The following is a 16,999-nucleotide window of genomic DNA, read 5'->3' on the forward strand; positions in this document are numbered from 1 at the left end:
TTAGAAAATAAAGCAACAAAACCAGCCAGTGAATTCTCGCTCCCTATTTCGGGTAGAACAGCACCCAAAAAAAAAAAAAAAACGAAAGCGATCTCTACGCGAGCAGCTATTCGTGTCGTGGCCAAGGAGCTATAAAAGCACCACATGTCCTCACTGAAAAGGAGTTACTAACGTCAACAAGAGAAGACTCTACCGCCAGATAACGCAAAAGATCGCGAGACTACGAAGCACGGAAATCGCTTTTCCCGCGCAAGAGCGACAGGTATCTATTGTGGATTCGCCATACGAATTGTTGTCGCATGTTTGCGTGTGTGTTTGTAGGTACTTCATCGCGAAGGAGAAGCGAGAAGGCTTCGGCCTACGCTTCGGAATTCCGAAAACGGAATTCGAAAATTGTCCGTGGAGTCTCAACTCCGAGTACAGACGAAAAAAGGATTGTGAGCTCGTCTCTCAGATTTCCCTTACGGGAAGGAACGACCATCGAGTCAGAGAATTAGAACGGAGGGGTTTTCTCCAATTCTTGTGCTTGTAAAGAGATTCTTCCTAATAAAGGATTCTCTTTAAGGGGGGGACCAGCACATCTTCTGGTCCCCAGTATTGTGTCGATCTTCTCACTCTCTCTCTCTCTCTCTATTTATTTCTCGCTATATCCTTTGGCTTCAGTATCAAGTGATAAATTCTATTTATCTGAGTATATTTTATATTGTTGTGCGCTCCCGTTTGTGATACTAGCGATTATGCCATTGGTGTGGCATTATACTAGGATGGATGTCCTGTTGCGTTTGAAAGTAAGAAACTTTCTGACACTGAGATCCGTTATCCAACGTATGAGAAGGAGCTTTACAATGTAGTCCACGCCTTGAGGAAATGACGACCCTACTTGTATGGCTCTACGTTTGTTGTATGGACAGATCGTTACTCCTTGCGCTATGTCTATGATCAGGGTGATCTCAGAGACACGAAGGCTAGATGGGTTGAGCTTATGCAAGAGTTTGACTTTGAGATCCATTATAGAAAAGGATCCAACAATCGAGTTGCCAATGCGCTCAGCAGGATTCCGAGGTTAATGTCTTGTCTGTGGTTGAAATATCGACAGATTTCTCTCTCTCTCTCTCTCTCTCTCTCTCTCTCTCTCTCTCTCCGAGGGCTATGTCGTTCCGATGGCCATTTTGGCAAGATATGGAACGAGGTCGAAGCGGGGCATGACTCGTGTACAGACTTGGGTGGTCCGGAGACCCGAGTGAGTCGTGGCGGAGAGACGAGACAGCGACAATATTCCATTAGAGGTGGACTATTGTTCAGAAATGGAAAAGTCTACGTGCCGGAAATCGATGAGGTTCGACAAAGGATTTTGTGCGAATGCCACGATCTTCCTAGCGCTGGGCACCCAGGCATTCAGAGAACTTTGGCTTTGGTCAAGCGATATTTCTATTGGCCAAGTATGCGTACTTACATAGAGAGCTATGTGAAAGGATGCACTCAGTGTCAGATCAATAAGGCAGAGCGCCTTAGGAAAGTTGGCCTGCTACACCCATTGGAAATCCCAAATGCCAAGTGGCAAAGTATTTCCATGGACTTCATTGTTGGTTTGCCAAATACTAGTCGGGGCAATGACGCCATTTGGGTTGTGGTCGATAGACTCACAAAAATGGCGAAGTTTATACCAACGAAGTCGACAGTACAAAGCCACGAGTTGGCGGTCTTATTTGTCGACCAACTTTACAAGCTGTATGGTTTGCCAGAGGATATCGTCAATGATCGAGATACTAAGTTCACTGGCCGATTTCGGCGAGATGTGTTTGCTCATCTTCAAACGAAGTTGAGTATATCGTCTTCTGACCATCCCGAGTCCAACGGACAAACTGAGAGGATGAATTAGACGTTAGAGGACATGTTGAGAGTCTATGTCTCTCACATGCAGTCTGATTGGGAAAGATATCTTCCACAGTTAGAGTTTGTCTATATTAGTAGCAAGCATTCTGCTACTGGATTTAGCTCGTTCATGCTGATGTATGGATTTGAGCCTAAATCCCCGATTGCTATTGGCTTAGAAAAAGTCAAGGAACGCAAGGCTCGTGATTTCTTGTATGACATGCAAGAAATGCTCGAATTGGCTAAGGATAGCATAAGAACGGCTCGTGATCAAGTCACTACTTATGCTAATCAAAAGAGATCTCCAAGGACTCTTGATGTGGGACAATGGGTCTATCTGAAGATACCCAAGGATTCCAAGATTATGCGAATGGGAAAGCATTATAAGCTTTCGGCTAGATATTCTGGTCCATCCTCCAGTGTTTCATGTCAACCGCCTTAAAGTAAAATTGGAGAAAAATATATGGCAAGATATGCAAACTCGATATATTCCTCAAGAACCCGTCCTTCGGGCCAAAAGGCTTATGACATGCACTTAACTAAATGGACGGGTAGGTTCGTCACTTGGGAATCAATTAGAGCTTTGAAAGCTCAGTATTGAGGACATCAATGGTTCTGAAGTGGGGAAGTATGTTATGTCCCGCTCACAAGAGAGGGGATCTAGCCCAGATGCGGTCGGGATGGGCGTCCAGTGTCCGGGCGGACATAGTGTGATCCCGGCCAGTGTGGCGTCGGCCATCATTATAGAAGGGAGGCGAAGGCCTCATTTGCAATTATCTACCCCCACTGGCAGAGTGCCAGTGGTTAGCCAACGAGGCTAGGAGTGCGCAAGGTCACCTCGAGGAGGTGAGGCCGGGTGGTATGGGACGCTCGGTCTTACAGGTGCAACGGCAGCCTCGGACATTGGCCCCAGCACGTGGAAGCTGCCAGATGGTGGCTATGGTCGGGTGGTTCGTTCGACGAGTGTCTGTAGGCGCGGTCCGTGTAGCTGGGATATCCACTCCCTGCGTTTGTTTCAGGTACCCAGTAGGAATAGCAGGGGCGACGATGGCCAAAATAGCTGCAGGAGGTAGCGCTAATGAAAAGAGGGAGTCTGGCGGCAGAATTTGCTACGCAAGAGAGAAGAATCGTAAGTTCTATTTCGGCAGATAGCAACCCCTAATTATTTTTGTTAGAGCTTTGTTTTATTTTAAGTGGCCTTGCCACTTATTAAGTGGGTGGCCGGTCACTTTTTTGTTTTAATGTGAACTTGGATAAAACTCAATAAATTTAGTGAGCTGAAAATTGATGCTACGCAAACACATTCCAGTCGTCCCCGGATGCAGTTATCACGCACGGATGCAATGCGAACACAGATTCCTCGCGGAAAGCATCTGTTCTTCTCGCAAAGCACTTTAAAATATTCCGCTTTTGAAAAAAGCTTCTCAGAAACCATCTTTATTCTTGTGCTTGCGTCTTTCTGCGTATTCATTTTTTTAGTTCGGATTTCCTGCCAGACCAATGGAATATTCCCTTCTGATGCTCCCATCAACCATCACGTGACGCATCAAGCATATCTGTTTTCCAGTCTCTCCTACCGAATTAACAATACAACCTTTCGCAATGCTTAATGTCACCCATCATATGACACATCAGAGTTGTCCATTCCTGATGGCTCTTGATAATTCCACTAGATCTACAGTTTCTAACCTTTACGGTTCAAGTGCACACAATTAAATATCCTAATTTCAATGAATAGAAATTACTTAGAAAAATAAGAAAATAGTCCATTTAGCAACATCCCTCTAGCTTCTAAACGGTCTATAGTGCTTGTACATATCATTCCAGAATCTCGGGATAAGATGCTAATTCTTGCTCGGTCATCCACTGAGCGTCTAAAGTAGAATAGTTCTTTAACTTTACCAAATACTTCCGTGTAATACTCCCGGACTTGAGTGGCCGCTCCTAATGACGAATGATCTGCTTCGGTTGGAGTATTTCTTCCGTTTCCTCAACCTCAGGAGGTGTCACAAATTGTTGACGTGTCAAGCCACTGAAGAACGGAGACAACCTGCAAATCCCGGCTCAAAGGCCTAAACCCTAGAAGAATCAGAACTAGCAGAAGTTCTCACCAACTTATAGATTCTCGGCGAGTGGGGCAAACTCATTAAAGTTTTACCAACTTATGGGACCCCGTTCGATGGGGACCCAAGTCACTAGAGGTAAAGCAGGTACACATACACACTCAAAGTCTTGCGTAGCAAGTTGATGACGTGGCAATCGTACGGACAGATTTCTGCAATTCACGTTGTTCGTGATGATGTGGCAGCAATACGGATTTACAGGTTTCGCATTGACATGATGACGTGGCAGACCGTACGGATAGTCTTGGATTTTGCACTGACAGGCTGTACAGACTTCCGCAAAACGTGCTAGTAGCTTTCTGGGTGCTAGTGCTTTTGGGACCATATGATTTTGGGTTTGAATGCTTTTCATGTAATGCTTTTCAAGGCCAAGGACCTTTAAATATGTGCAGAGGGCTCATTCTCTAGCACTCTTCTGGGTGAAGGTGCAGAGCGTGAGTACCGGCATTGTATCGAGTTCCAATAATATAAAGAAATACTGAAAGGGGCATCAAGGTTTGGAGCCAGTGCTCTATCGGGGTGGAACTCAGCAACTCCCTGTGTCGTCTATCTCTTTCAATTCAGTTGTTATTGAAGTGCTAAAAGTTTGTTCAGTCTGTTCTTTTCTGTTGGCACATGGTGCCCGTCTCATGACAGGAGGTTCCTCAACAATAGGCCGACTTGGAGACGGTCCCACATATGGCCCGAGTGTACTAACATGGAAAGCATTGTGGATCTTTCAATTAGATGGTAGCTCTAATCGGAACGTCACATCGTTCACCTGGTCAATTATATTAAACGGCCCATAATAACGATTGGAAAGTTTACCTACACCCCTTTATGAGTCGCTTGTTTCTTTAGTCTTCTCAAACCTGAGTAAAACTAATTGATCGACAATTAAGTCCAAATTCCTTTTGTGCTTGTTCGCAGCTTTCTTATGTTTTACCTGAGAGCACAAAATTGCTCTCGTAACTCGCTCATAGGCCGTGTCTAGATTCTGGACAAAGTCATCAGATGCAAAAATCTTATCCTTAGTTAAAAGGATAGGTGGAAAAAGAATCTCAAAGGGTTCTTTCCCCTTAGACGAATATATTGTATTGTTATACGCGTACTCGACAAGGGACAAATACTTCTCCCAGTCAAAATGTCCAACACGTAGGATTTCAACATGTCCAACACTGTGGAATTGGCAATCTTGCTATGCCCATCCATTTGAGAATGATATGTAGAAGAAAATTTCAACTTTGTGCCAAGATTATCAAACAAAGCACGCCAACAATTTCCAGTCAGGCAAGGATATCGATCATTCACAATAGACTTGGGCATCATGATGCTTAAAGATCTGTGCTAGAAAAATCCTAGCCATATGATCTGCTTTGATCATTTTCCTAAACTGGAATAAAGTGAGCTTGCTTGCTAAATTTGTCCACAATGGTCCAAATCGCATCATTTCCAATCTGAATCTTTGGGAGATCCATAATAAAATTCATGGCAATACTCTCCCGGGGTTGATCAGGCACAGGCAAATGTTGGAGTAACCCAAGTGTCTTATGCCGATCGTACTTTACATTTTGGCAAACCAAACATTCCCTGAAATACTGATCGATGTCTTCTTTAAGGCTTGGCCAAAAAAATATATATATTTCCAATGCTAAAGTCATACGGAGGATACCTGATGGCCCGCATAAGGCGAAGCATGTGCTTCTTCCATGATTTTCTTCCTCAATGGTACCATTGCTTGGTGTTGGTAGTAGTAATCATCGTAAATGGAATAGAGAAATTCATTCTCTCCGTTCTGTAACTTGCTCCAAATGGAGGAGAAGTTTGGGTCATTCTGATACAAATCTGAAAGTGATTCTAGTTTGTGGTGATATACGGAAGTAATTGGATTCACACTAGGCCGTCTAGACAAAGCGTCCGTAGCCACATTCTTACTCCCAGCCGTATAAAGGGTTGGGCGCCCTCATATATTCCTATTTTTTCTTGTTGGGTCGTGGGGGATTTTTCCACGCATTGCCCTACCTCCGCTTGAGCACCTATAGATGTATTGAGGGGTCTCTTGCTCTGGTAGTCAGTGGGGGGTTGATCGCCCCCTTCCCTATCTCTTGCATTTGTGTTCTCTCTCTCTCTCTCTCTCTCTCTCTCTCTCTCTCTCTCTCTTCTGCACACGCACTCACATCGTATCAGCAGCTTCAGCCTCTCCATGGAACCAGTGCTTCATCACCTACAGAGGTTCTCCTCCCAAGAAGGTGGTCAAATCTGCCAGCGTTTAGCAAAAGCCAGGCACGTGATGGAATATGGAGTTTTCTGTCGCGGAGGACCCCCCTCCACTTGCGTTTTCAGGGCAGATCTACTTGTGTTTTTGCTTCTGGCTGACAGCGCTGGCCTCTACAAACCTTCTCATCGCGAGAACCCCCTCCTATTCCATCTGCGTTTTCAGCAAGTGCAGGACAGCAGTGTTCTTTGCACCAGCAGAAAAATAAGACACCTGCGTTTTGGGCAGGGTTGCGTTTTCAGACTGGAAGCCATCTGCGTTTTCAGCCAGCAGCCATCAGCTCTGCGTTTTTGGAAAGCATCAATGCCCTTGCGTTTTCAGGCTGGGGCATCAGCGTTTTCAGTACAAGAACTTGGATCTTGCCTTTCGAAACCGGCCTTGCATCTAGTGCATTGCCGGCGAGATTCCTCTTCAACTGCTACAGATTTCAGCCATAAACACCTGCTGTTTTCTCTGTTTACAGCCCATCACGGGCAGTGACTTTGATTCACCACCATCCACAGACCCTCTGCGCCGCTCCGGACCATGTCGGGAGCGTACGAGCATGCTGAAAATCGCTGGACAGCAGCGTTTTCATCAACTCACAGTTGCGTTTTTTGGTGGACAGCAGCCACATGGTTTGTGTTTTTCACAAAGGATGAAGTTACGTCCTGCCAGGACACCATCCACTGGTGGTCCATGCGATCTCCCATTGACTGCTGCAGTACACGGTAGTTTCGACATCGGCTTGATGATTGATCATCTAGGGCGTACGATCCTTGGGAGATCCATTCATTCCAGCCATCATTCGGCGGTTGCGCACTCCAAAGGGGGTGGTCATTGGTGACTTGTGGTTTGCTATGGACACACCTATGCACTCATCAGAGGAGTTCACACGAGATATGGCCATGCTCATGGCATGACACACCTACGCACTCATCATCAGAGTTCACATGAGATATGGCCATGCTCATGGCATATGGGATCACGACATTCCCAGAGAAGATGTAAGGTGAAGCGGAATGAATGTTTGCGCTTTGCTCAAGATGAGTGCTCCGAACTGTGCTCAAGGTTCTTTTTGTTCTTATGGAAGGAAGAGCCTTCCGTTCTTAATGAGAGAATACTATGATCACAAACGAAGTGAATGGACACTGTGCGTGCAAGTGTATGAGAGTGAGAGATAGAGAAGAGAATACGACACCAGAGACGTTGTAAAACCCTCCTCCGAAGGCCCCACTCTCTATGGCGAGAGCGGTCTACATATGATTGCACAAATCTCTACAATGCTTGGACTTGCCAACGATGTCGACGACGATCAGGACGACCACGAGACGGGCTGAAATCTGGAAACTCTAAGGGCTGGAATCTGCAAATCTTCTATCTACTAAATTCTGACTCTAAGTCGATGACGACGATGCGACGACGACGCGCTGAAACTGTAAACCTTGCAGAAATTGACCGTGCGGTGAGGAACTGCTGCAGGAAGGTGAGATCTGCGAGGTTTGGGGGTTCTTCTGCGGTGTCTAAAGGCTGAAAACTGAAAACGCTGGGGGTTCTTGGGGTTCCGTCGCGGAGGATCTGCAAAAACGCTAGGGTGTGTTGCAGATGCAAAAACGCTAGGGCTGAAAATTTTCTCTGCTGTCGCCGGTTGTTCTGCAAAAGCAGATCTGTTGTGTCTTGACGACGCCGGGGCTGATCTGCTATGCACAAAACGCCAAGGCTGATCTGATGCAAAAACGCTAGGTCTTCTGTGGAGAAAATGCCAGAGTAGTCGCGGGGGTTGGTCTTGCTGAGAAGTTGCCTGTTGAGCAAGGTGCTCCTGCTGCCTCTTCTGCCAATTAGTGCTAATCTAGGTTTGCTTATATACAAACTTACTCAATTTGCGCTACCTACTTTTCAACAAAAGTCACTTAAAATAATAAGTGAAAAATGTCAAAAATAGGAAAAATAGGCTAAATGCACTGGAAAATTCCCCTGAAGGATTCTGATGGATTCTGATGGGAATGCTTATGATCATGTTGTGTGCAACCAGAGGATATACATCTACACTAAGTGACTGGGCATGCACGGTCTACGAATAGACTCACAAAAGTGCCAGATCACTTCTAAATCTAAACTAACTGGACTGACTGAACCCTTGTCGTGGTGTAGCTTTTCCACCGACACATAGGGTTGGATGTGTCACGTGACAGAAGACACCACCATCTTGGGTGGACAGACACTTACCACTTGACCTCGACACGTCAGCTCACTTGCTCACACAGGAGCATCTAAATGGACTTAGGAAGAGAATCCTAAATCTCTTCTTGGAGAGGTTCATTGCTTGGATCTACAGACTAGAGTGGGATTTCAGTGCTTTGGACTCTCTTAAAGAGTTTACCCGCGAAATGCGGGAGATCAAGCATCCTGCGACTACATTCGGAGTCACCTGGAGCTTGGCTTGGATGGTAGTGCAGTTGCTCTTCTACACTCCTGATCATTTGGATTACTGCCTTCAGAGTTGTTTACACTCACCCTCAGTAACCTTACAGAATCCTTATCCCCTGACCTGGGCAATAGGCCACTCCCACCTCATTCACATTGAGAGCCACACCGAGATGCGGTTTGGTGGCATTGTTGGCGCGGATTTTATTTTGGTTGACAACGGAGGATTGGAGACAGGAGATACATGCAAGATGGAACAGACAGATTGATCTAGCCTTTCCTCTTCTCAGAGGATCTTCACAGCGCAGACTAGTCAGTCTGGCTTCCCTTCTTCATACAGGATGATTACGGTGCAGACAGCTTGGTCTGACCACACCTCTTCTCAGAGGCCCTTCACAGCGCAGACTGAGTCTGGCTTTCCCCTCATCTTGGATTACCCTACCTACTGACGACACCATACGGTGGTGGTCCGTGCGGTCTCCCGTTGACTGCTGCAGCTTACAATAGCTTCTACAGTATAGACAGTTTAGTCTGGCTTTCCTTGTTTCAAAAAACGTTTACATCGCAATTTGCTACATCTGGCCTTCTTAGAGTTTTACACAGCTTAGCCACCTCGCCACCCTGGGTTACAGGTTCATGCATTCCCTGGCTTCCCCATTTTCTCCAGACGGTTTGACTACAGAGACCACAGATCCTATTAGACAAGACACTTGCAGGTCTATTGGCACTTCTTTTACGACAAGGAGTTGTTTTCACACTCAGTTTGGGACCTTCACACTGTATTAGCGGAGTACAGCAGTTTGCTACACAACTCGTGACGACATCTTTCCACGCAGATTTCTCGGCAGTTTGGACACCCCAGACTGCTGCTACACTTGCCGAGTTCGTCGGTGTATTGTCTTTCAGTGGACATTGCAGCAGACATCTTCAACATTTGCCTCACATCTTCGATTTCATGCGGTTTGTTTAGCAACCGGTGCTGAGAGGGGGTGTTAGATTTACACCACTCTGTTGTTGCACACACAGATCTAAGGCATACGTGTACGACTAGTATGCCTCCGGGCTGGCCACCCTTTGCATATGATTTCGGACTGCATTGTCCGGCTGCCCACGTCTAGGCCGGCCAGCCACCTTATCCGGGCGCCCTCATATATTTTTATTTTTTCTTGTGGTGTCATGGGGAATTTTTCCAGGCATTGCCCTACCTCCCCTTGGACACCTTATATGGGGGCAAGGGAATATTCACTTCCATAGATCACAGATCTCATCTGATGTATTGAGGGTCTCTTGCTCTGGTAGTCAGTGGGGGGCTGATCGCCCCCTTTCCCCGTCTCCAGTTTTATCTTTATCTCGTGCGAAAAACAAGCAAAAACGCACTTCTGTATTTCCTTTTTAATGGAGATATGGCTTACGATAGGGGAATAGCCAATCCCCTACATCAGCAAAAATTTTAATGTTCTTGCCCTCATGCTCAAAGACGAGGGTCTTTTCTATATAATCTAGGACCGGTTGCATATGGTAGTGCCATGGCATACCCAAGATGATATCACATCCCTCGATAGGTGCCATCAAAAATGATCCGCGGTCCTTGTACTCGCCAATCCGAAGATTGAGCTATCATTGCACGAAAGTTGTATTGGTGGTCAACCCCTCGAATGCCGATCCTGAAGTGATCGGAGTTCCAAGCAAAGCCGGTGTGAGGCCTTAGTGTTTTGCAGTTTCCAATGAGAAAATTATCCGAATCCAGGGTCATAGAGGACCAACACTAGTTGGTTATTCGCGGATCCCCAGCCTTTAAGGAGCTGACGCTTCCCTTGTTTTGTTTCCGTGTTTCCCTGCACATCAGGAATAGAATTCGAGCTCCTCAGTGGCTTGTTCTTTCTTTGAAGATGCTTGTTCCTGCCGCATTGCTGCGGAATAGGGCAATCGATCTTCAAGTGTCTCTTCTCACCACAGTAGAAACACCTTCCTTGCTCTTTGAAGATTTGTACTTAATTTGACGTGAGATACTGGAGCTCTTAGGTTGATCCGGATCTTCAGGGGGACGCCTTTTGCCTTGATCGCCATAGTCATCATGAACCGCTCTTTGCCTCGCACGGTACGTGCTATATTTCATCCGTATAGGGGCACAAATGGAATGTAAATCCTCGGCAATGATTGTAGACTCCATGATCCGTTGAAAGGTATCGTTGTGGCACACCTTCATGCTCTTCCGAAGCGGTGGTTGAAGGCTTGCTTCGAACTTCCGCATCTCTTCCTCGTCAGAATTTTTCATGAAAGGCTATTCCCCACGTCCATCGGATGGGGAGAGAGAAATTTCTTTCCAACTCTGTGAGGTTTTCCTAGAGTTCCGCTTGCTTGCTTCTCTCTTGGCTTGTCATGGCTTCTTCCCATATCTTCCCAGAGTCGTCCTCCTTAACAAAGAAAGAGAGGAGACCATGCTTTGATACCACTGTCCCAAACGGGAGCGCATAACACTATCGAATATACTCGGATAAATAGAATTTATCACTTAACATTGAAGCCAAATCGTGTAGAAAGAAACAGAGAGAAAGAGTGAGAAGATCGACACAGTACTAGGGACAAAAGATGGAATTGTCCCCCCCCCCGCCCCGTAAAAGTATCTTTATTACTAGGGAGAAGTCTATACAAGCACTTGAACCAAACATATTACCACATTCATTCTAGAATCAAACTTAATGATACTTGGAAGCCTCGGCCTCTTGTTCAAAGCAAAAACCCTATTTCAAGGAGCCACCGTTCCTTAGAATCCTCGAGAACCAAGGTTCTTGAGAGTAGAAGCACGTGTCAACATTCCAAAGATGGTATCTCTGATGAGCGAGCCCTACATAACAAGCAATGAAGATAGGATGCAAGTCAAGTCTCCTTATAGGTAGACGTCGATATTTGAGCCACTTGTAGAGTCACTACCACGTTGAGTCTTCACATGCAAGAGCTGCACAAGTGGAACTTGCCATGCAACAAATAGACATGTGGAGACTTTCCATGTAACGATTGGACATGTGGAACACGGTTGCATTCAGACGATTGAAATCTTTACCAAATGCCTGAAAATATTTGAAAGATCAGGACTTTGAAATCTAGTTTCAAACTTGACCCTGCCTGGGTTAAAATAATTAGAGCTTTCAGTATTTTTGGGTTTTTTTTTAGCTTTAAGCGAAGTCCAACTTTTGGCATTTCTTTTGCTTAGAAAATCAATGTTGTACTTAATACAGTTTTCTTTTGTAATGGTCATTGATTCACAATCAATCTTAATCCTCAATATTGTCATGTTCAATCATCATAGCAAAATAACCTAGAACAGCACCCTATACTCTGAGGAAAAAGATCCACATTAGACATAACATTGAATATTCCTCCTTGAAAAATGTAGCAATAAGATAAACTAGAACACACAATCTGAAAGCAGGAAAGAACGATCTGCACCTTTAAGTTTTCAGTGCTGCTGTGGCTGTGATCATGATCATGGTCATGACTGTGACCATGCCCATGGCCATCATGATCCCATGGATGACGCCAGCCCTGCCATAATACAAATGGTGAAATTGTTACTGAAATTGCTTACTAGAAAGGATGTTCACAGAAATCAGAAGATCGGTGCTAGCCAGAAGTGCATAATGCCCACGAAATTCTGCCTCAATTCAAATGGTCGTTACAACTAACCTCAGATACAATCTGCAGGCACTTACCAAGAGAACAGGACCATCTTGCCTCGCTCTGTATAAGACCCAGAACCTATACAAAAAACATAAGGGCAAGAAACATTTTCTGCGTCACTAGCAATGAGGGGGAAAAACGAAGAGGGATGTACCACATGATGGCGCCCATAATCTGTCCGGTCCGAACATGCCAGCGCTTAGGAGGATGAATATCGAAGACATCGTGCCCATGGGCGCGGGCGCTACCACCACCAGCCATTGCTGCGAGCTCCTCCCTACGCACAGGTAAATGATGTGCGATCGCCTCACCTCTTGTTCCTCGACAAAGCAATAAATATTATATTACGTAATCTGTATGTAATGCAAAACTGAGCAACCTTGTTTATGTTGCTCGTGGAGGGTATACTTCGTAGCAAATTGTGCTACCATGTATAAGGGGTATGAGCCTCCCGAAGACCGGCCACGGGAGGGGACCTCCCACCTAAACACTGTAGCCTCACTCCACGCACTCGTGCACCGTGGGGACTCCACGCAAGGTTCCCCGGGGCACGCTATGACCCGTCGGCGGTGCGGCGGAGCCTGAGGCTACGTGGGGCTAGGGACCCGAGACGCAAGACCCGCGAAGACCCGCGAAACGCAAACGGCCGTCGACCCATGGAACGCAACCACGCCCGAGCCGGTCCCGTCCGAGCCGGGCCCCCGAGAAGGCAACTTGACCCGAGCCGGTCTCGTCCGAGCCGGGCCCTCCTGAGCCGGTGCCGTCCGCGCCAGGACCCCTTGAAGCAACACCTCGTCCCTCGGCCGCGCGCGGGTATAAATCCCCGCCGGGCCCTTGAAGGTAGAAGTCCCCTCGGCCGCGCGCGGGTATAAATCCCCGCCGGGCCCCTTGAAGACAGAAGTCCCAACCGCCGCGCGCGGGTATAAATCCCCGCCGGGCCCCCTCCCCGACGCGCCCAAAAACTGGGGCATCACACTTGGTATCAGAGCTCCAGAATCGAGCTCCTGGAAGACGAGCCGAAGACCGACGTGCCCGACGCGCACAATACTCACGACGACTCCAACCGCAATGGCCCGGGTCGTCAAAATCTTGGTGAAGAGAGCTCCAGAAAGCAACCACACGCCTCCGCCCCGTGACGCGTTCCCTGAACACCGGGCCGTCACTCGTGACCCGCGCCGGCCCCAATCCGAGCCGGGCACCTCCATGAGAAAAAGGACCGATGCGAGCCAGACAGGGCTCTTCGTGACGCGTCCAAACAACGGGCCGTCACCCGTGACCCGCGCCGGCCCCGATCCGAGCCGGGCACCTCCACATGACAAAAAGCAAAGATGTGAGCCAGACAGGGCTCTCCACATGAAGAAAAGGCAGATGCGAGCCAGACAGGGCTCTTTATGACAAAAACAGAGAATCACCAAAAACGCGACGAACCAAGCCAACGGTGTTCGTCGCGCCCCGGCCACGTTTTGTGGCCCATGCTGAGCTGAAGATCCAAACGACGTCCAAACAGGGACCAACTCGCAAGTGCTGCATTGCGACGGAACGCTCTTTCAGATTCGGCTTTCAAGAAGCCTCCGCGCGGGCCAACGCAGCAGGTGGCTCCGCGCACACTGGGTTACCTATTCGGGGAACGCTCAAGTACGGGGAATTCTACTTGGGTGTTCAAAGCATATCTTTTCAACCTTCTGCCAAAACCCCAAAAATACACACACTCACTTTATTTTCAAAAGTACAAAAACAAAGCATGCCTACTTACTTGCATTTGGGAACAGTTTTTGATCACTTGCACTTATATGCACCCCTTTGTCCCCACGGCCTCATGCATAGCCGAGCACTCTTTTCCCACGTTCGACGCGGTCGTCGAACTCTCTTCAAACGGGGGTGTATATAAGGGGTATGAGCCTCCCGAAGACCGGCCACGGGAGGGGACCCCCCACCTAGACACTGTAGCCTCACTCCACGCACTCGCGCACCGTGGGGACTCCACGCAAGGTTCCCCGCGGCACGCTATGACCCGTCGGCGGTGCGGCGGAGCCTGAGGCTACGTGGGGCTAGGGACCCGAGACGCAAGACCCGCGAAGACCCGCGAAACGCAAACGGCCGTCGACCCATGGAACGCAACCACGCCCGAGCCGGTCTCGTCCGAGCCGGGCCCTCCTGAGCCGGTGCCGTCCGCGCCAGGACCCCTTGAAGCAACACCTCGTCCCTCGGCCGCGCGCGGGTATAAATCCCCGCCGGGCCCTTGAAGGTAGAAGTCCCCTCGGCCGCGCGCGGGTATAAATCCCCGCCGGGCCCCTTGAAGACAGAAGTCCCAACTGCCGCGCGCAGGTATAAATCCCCGCCGGGCCCCCTCCCCGACGCGCCCAGAAACTGGGGCGTCACACCATGCGAAAGAACAAACACATTGCAAAAGTTGCAAGGGAATGATGAATGAGAATAGCATGCATCATGGTTATTGAGTTAACATTTTGGGCAGTCTTTACGATTGTTTACGATATGAAGAAGACTCCTATTGTTGTTGCACGAGAAGAAGTTTACCAGCTTGATGTCGGATGAGTTAGAACAAAGTTGGATTCAAAGGCTAAAAAAGGGTGTTCCTTCGTTGTTCCCTTGAACAAAAGGAATACAAATGTTGCAACCTTGTCATGCACCAAGTGATGGTGAGTAAGGATGTGATTTTTGATTGATTGAAGAGCTAGTATGTTGATGTAAAAGATGATTTTGTGGTTGATGTAAAAAAGAATGTGGCGGCACAAAATGCAGGTACACAATCATAGGTTTTGAGTGGACCACAATGATCGTTTAGTGCAAGTTATGTTGAGAATCCATGGAGTAGGACATTGAGCGAAAAATTAAGTCGTGCCGAATGTTTTAGAAAAGACAATGAAAAAGTTGATGAGGCCAAGCATGCCGAATATAGTTGTAGTTTCGAGGGATAAAAAGAGGTAAGTGTAGCGTGTGAGTTCACATGGAGGGGTTCTTCAAATTTCAAAGAATTAAAGAATTGACAAGAGCGTTTTAAAAATGGAAAGTTAAAAAAAGCCACAAGTTAATGAAGAAGAAGGGGTCATTTTATTTATGATGAAATGTTTGCGTAGAGTACATACCCCGAGTTTATTGTAAACATTTGAATTTTTTTCTAGCAAAGGGTTCTTTGAGGAATAATCAAGCAAGTTCCACAGAAAAACATGGAATTCTACCTTAAACTTGACCTGTTTGATAACTCCAAGTAGAATTAATCACTTCACGCTGATGAATATGACCGCAAATCAAACCAAAATAGATTTGATTGCAACAATTATAGTGTGAAGAGAAAGATTAGGCAAGATTGCTCCCTAATGAATTACATGGCCTAATACAATCACTCTAGCAAGGGTAATGGCTTAAGATATGCATCAAGAATGTTGGGAGAAGAGGGGGAGATCGACCGCTTAAAATATTCAACACAAGCTTCCAAGCAATCACCATCAACCTGTCCACCTCTTCTTTCAATTTCCAAGCACACACACTCACCTAAACTATCACACACACACACACAGTAAAAATAGAATTGACATAGACATGCTTGTAAGAGAGAGTAAGAGATGTGTAAGAGATGGAGACTAGATTAGAGAATACACAGCAAATAACCATAGCTTAAGAGAGTAGAGAAGAGAATCTGCAAGAGAAAGGCCTACATCTAGCCCCAAACTCCACGGCACCTCTCTTGTGGAGTTGGTATTTAATATATTATTTTTGAATTTAAGGTGCCAAAAATTGAGGCCCCTCTTTTTACAACCACTTTACTTTTGCAAATGAGTAAAGCTCATTAGTTCTTGCATGACCCATAAGGGGAGTTCCCACTACAACTATTTACAGAGCCATAGTGGCTTATTACAATGATGTTCTAAGATACTGTGCAAATATAAAATGGCCACGAGTAATTGTCGTCGCCTCTTCATCAACTCCCCGCATTCCACTCTACAAAATCATCATCAACTCAATTAGTAAAATAATAGACAGCATATAATTAACCATTACGCCAGCTATCCCAATTGCAGCTAACCACTACAACAGGAGGGTGCCCAGTCTCGTAACATCCCTCCCACCAGGGATAGCAACTGTCCTCAGTTGCTCAATAGAGAAATCAACTAGACCGTGAGTGATAGAAAGTGCGGAGAAGGTCGGGAAAGTTGCGAAAAAACTTTTCAGGCATCCATTTGGCATCCTCTCTAGGGTGGCCTTTGAAAGTCAGAAGGTAAAGGTTATAAACCATTCCAGTGCGTGTAGTGGTGGTCTCATGGTCAACTATTTTATCCGGGATGAGTTGCTCTTCTTGGTCTACAAGTGAAGGTGGGTCTTCATAAATGTGGTGTGTAGAGAGGGGTCCTCGGAATGGGCGTAAAAGACTAATGTGAAAGGCATTGTGAATGTGCCAATGTGCAGGTAGTTCTAAACAAAAAGAAACATCATTAATGACAGCTGAAATTTTGAAAGGTCCATAAAAACGAGGAGCAAGCTTAACAAAGATATTAGTATCAACACTTTTGATCCTTCGTTTCTCGATGCGAAGTAAAACATGATCACCTTCTTTGAAGTGGTGTGCCTTACGGTGCTTGTTAGCATGCTTGGTGTAAATTTCTTGTGAGTGCTTAATGGCGGAATGCACATTTACATAAATATTATGAAATTC

At 46.6% G+C, this 16,999-nt stretch overlaps 1 protein-coding gene across 1 annotated transcript; it reads right to left on the minus strand.

Annotated features, from left to right (window-relative positions):
* Positions 1-11,931: 11,931 nt before the first annotated feature.
* On the minus strand, positions 11,932-12,651 carry LOC147443734 (uncharacterized). Its single transcript, XM_086527721.1, has 3 exons — positions 12,485-12,651; positions 12,363-12,408; positions 11,932-12,195 (listed from the first exon to the last, which is right to left on the minus strand). Exons 1-3 carry the CDS (start codon positions 12,589-12,591, stop codon positions 11,947-11,949), a joined length of 402 nt encoding a protein of 133 aa, XP_086383847.1. The 5' UTR covers positions 12,592-12,651; the 3' UTR covers positions 11,932-11,946.
* Positions 12,652-16,999: the final 4,348 nt, after the last annotated feature.

The sequence above is a fragment of the Adiantum capillus-veneris genome, chromosome 13, assembly GCF_014529385.1.
Source record: "Adiantum capillus-veneris isolate H3 chromosome 13, ASM1452938v2, whole genome shotgun sequence".
NCBI lineage: Eukaryota > Viridiplantae > Streptophyta > Polypodiopsida > Polypodiales > Pteridaceae > Adiantum > Adiantum capillus-veneris.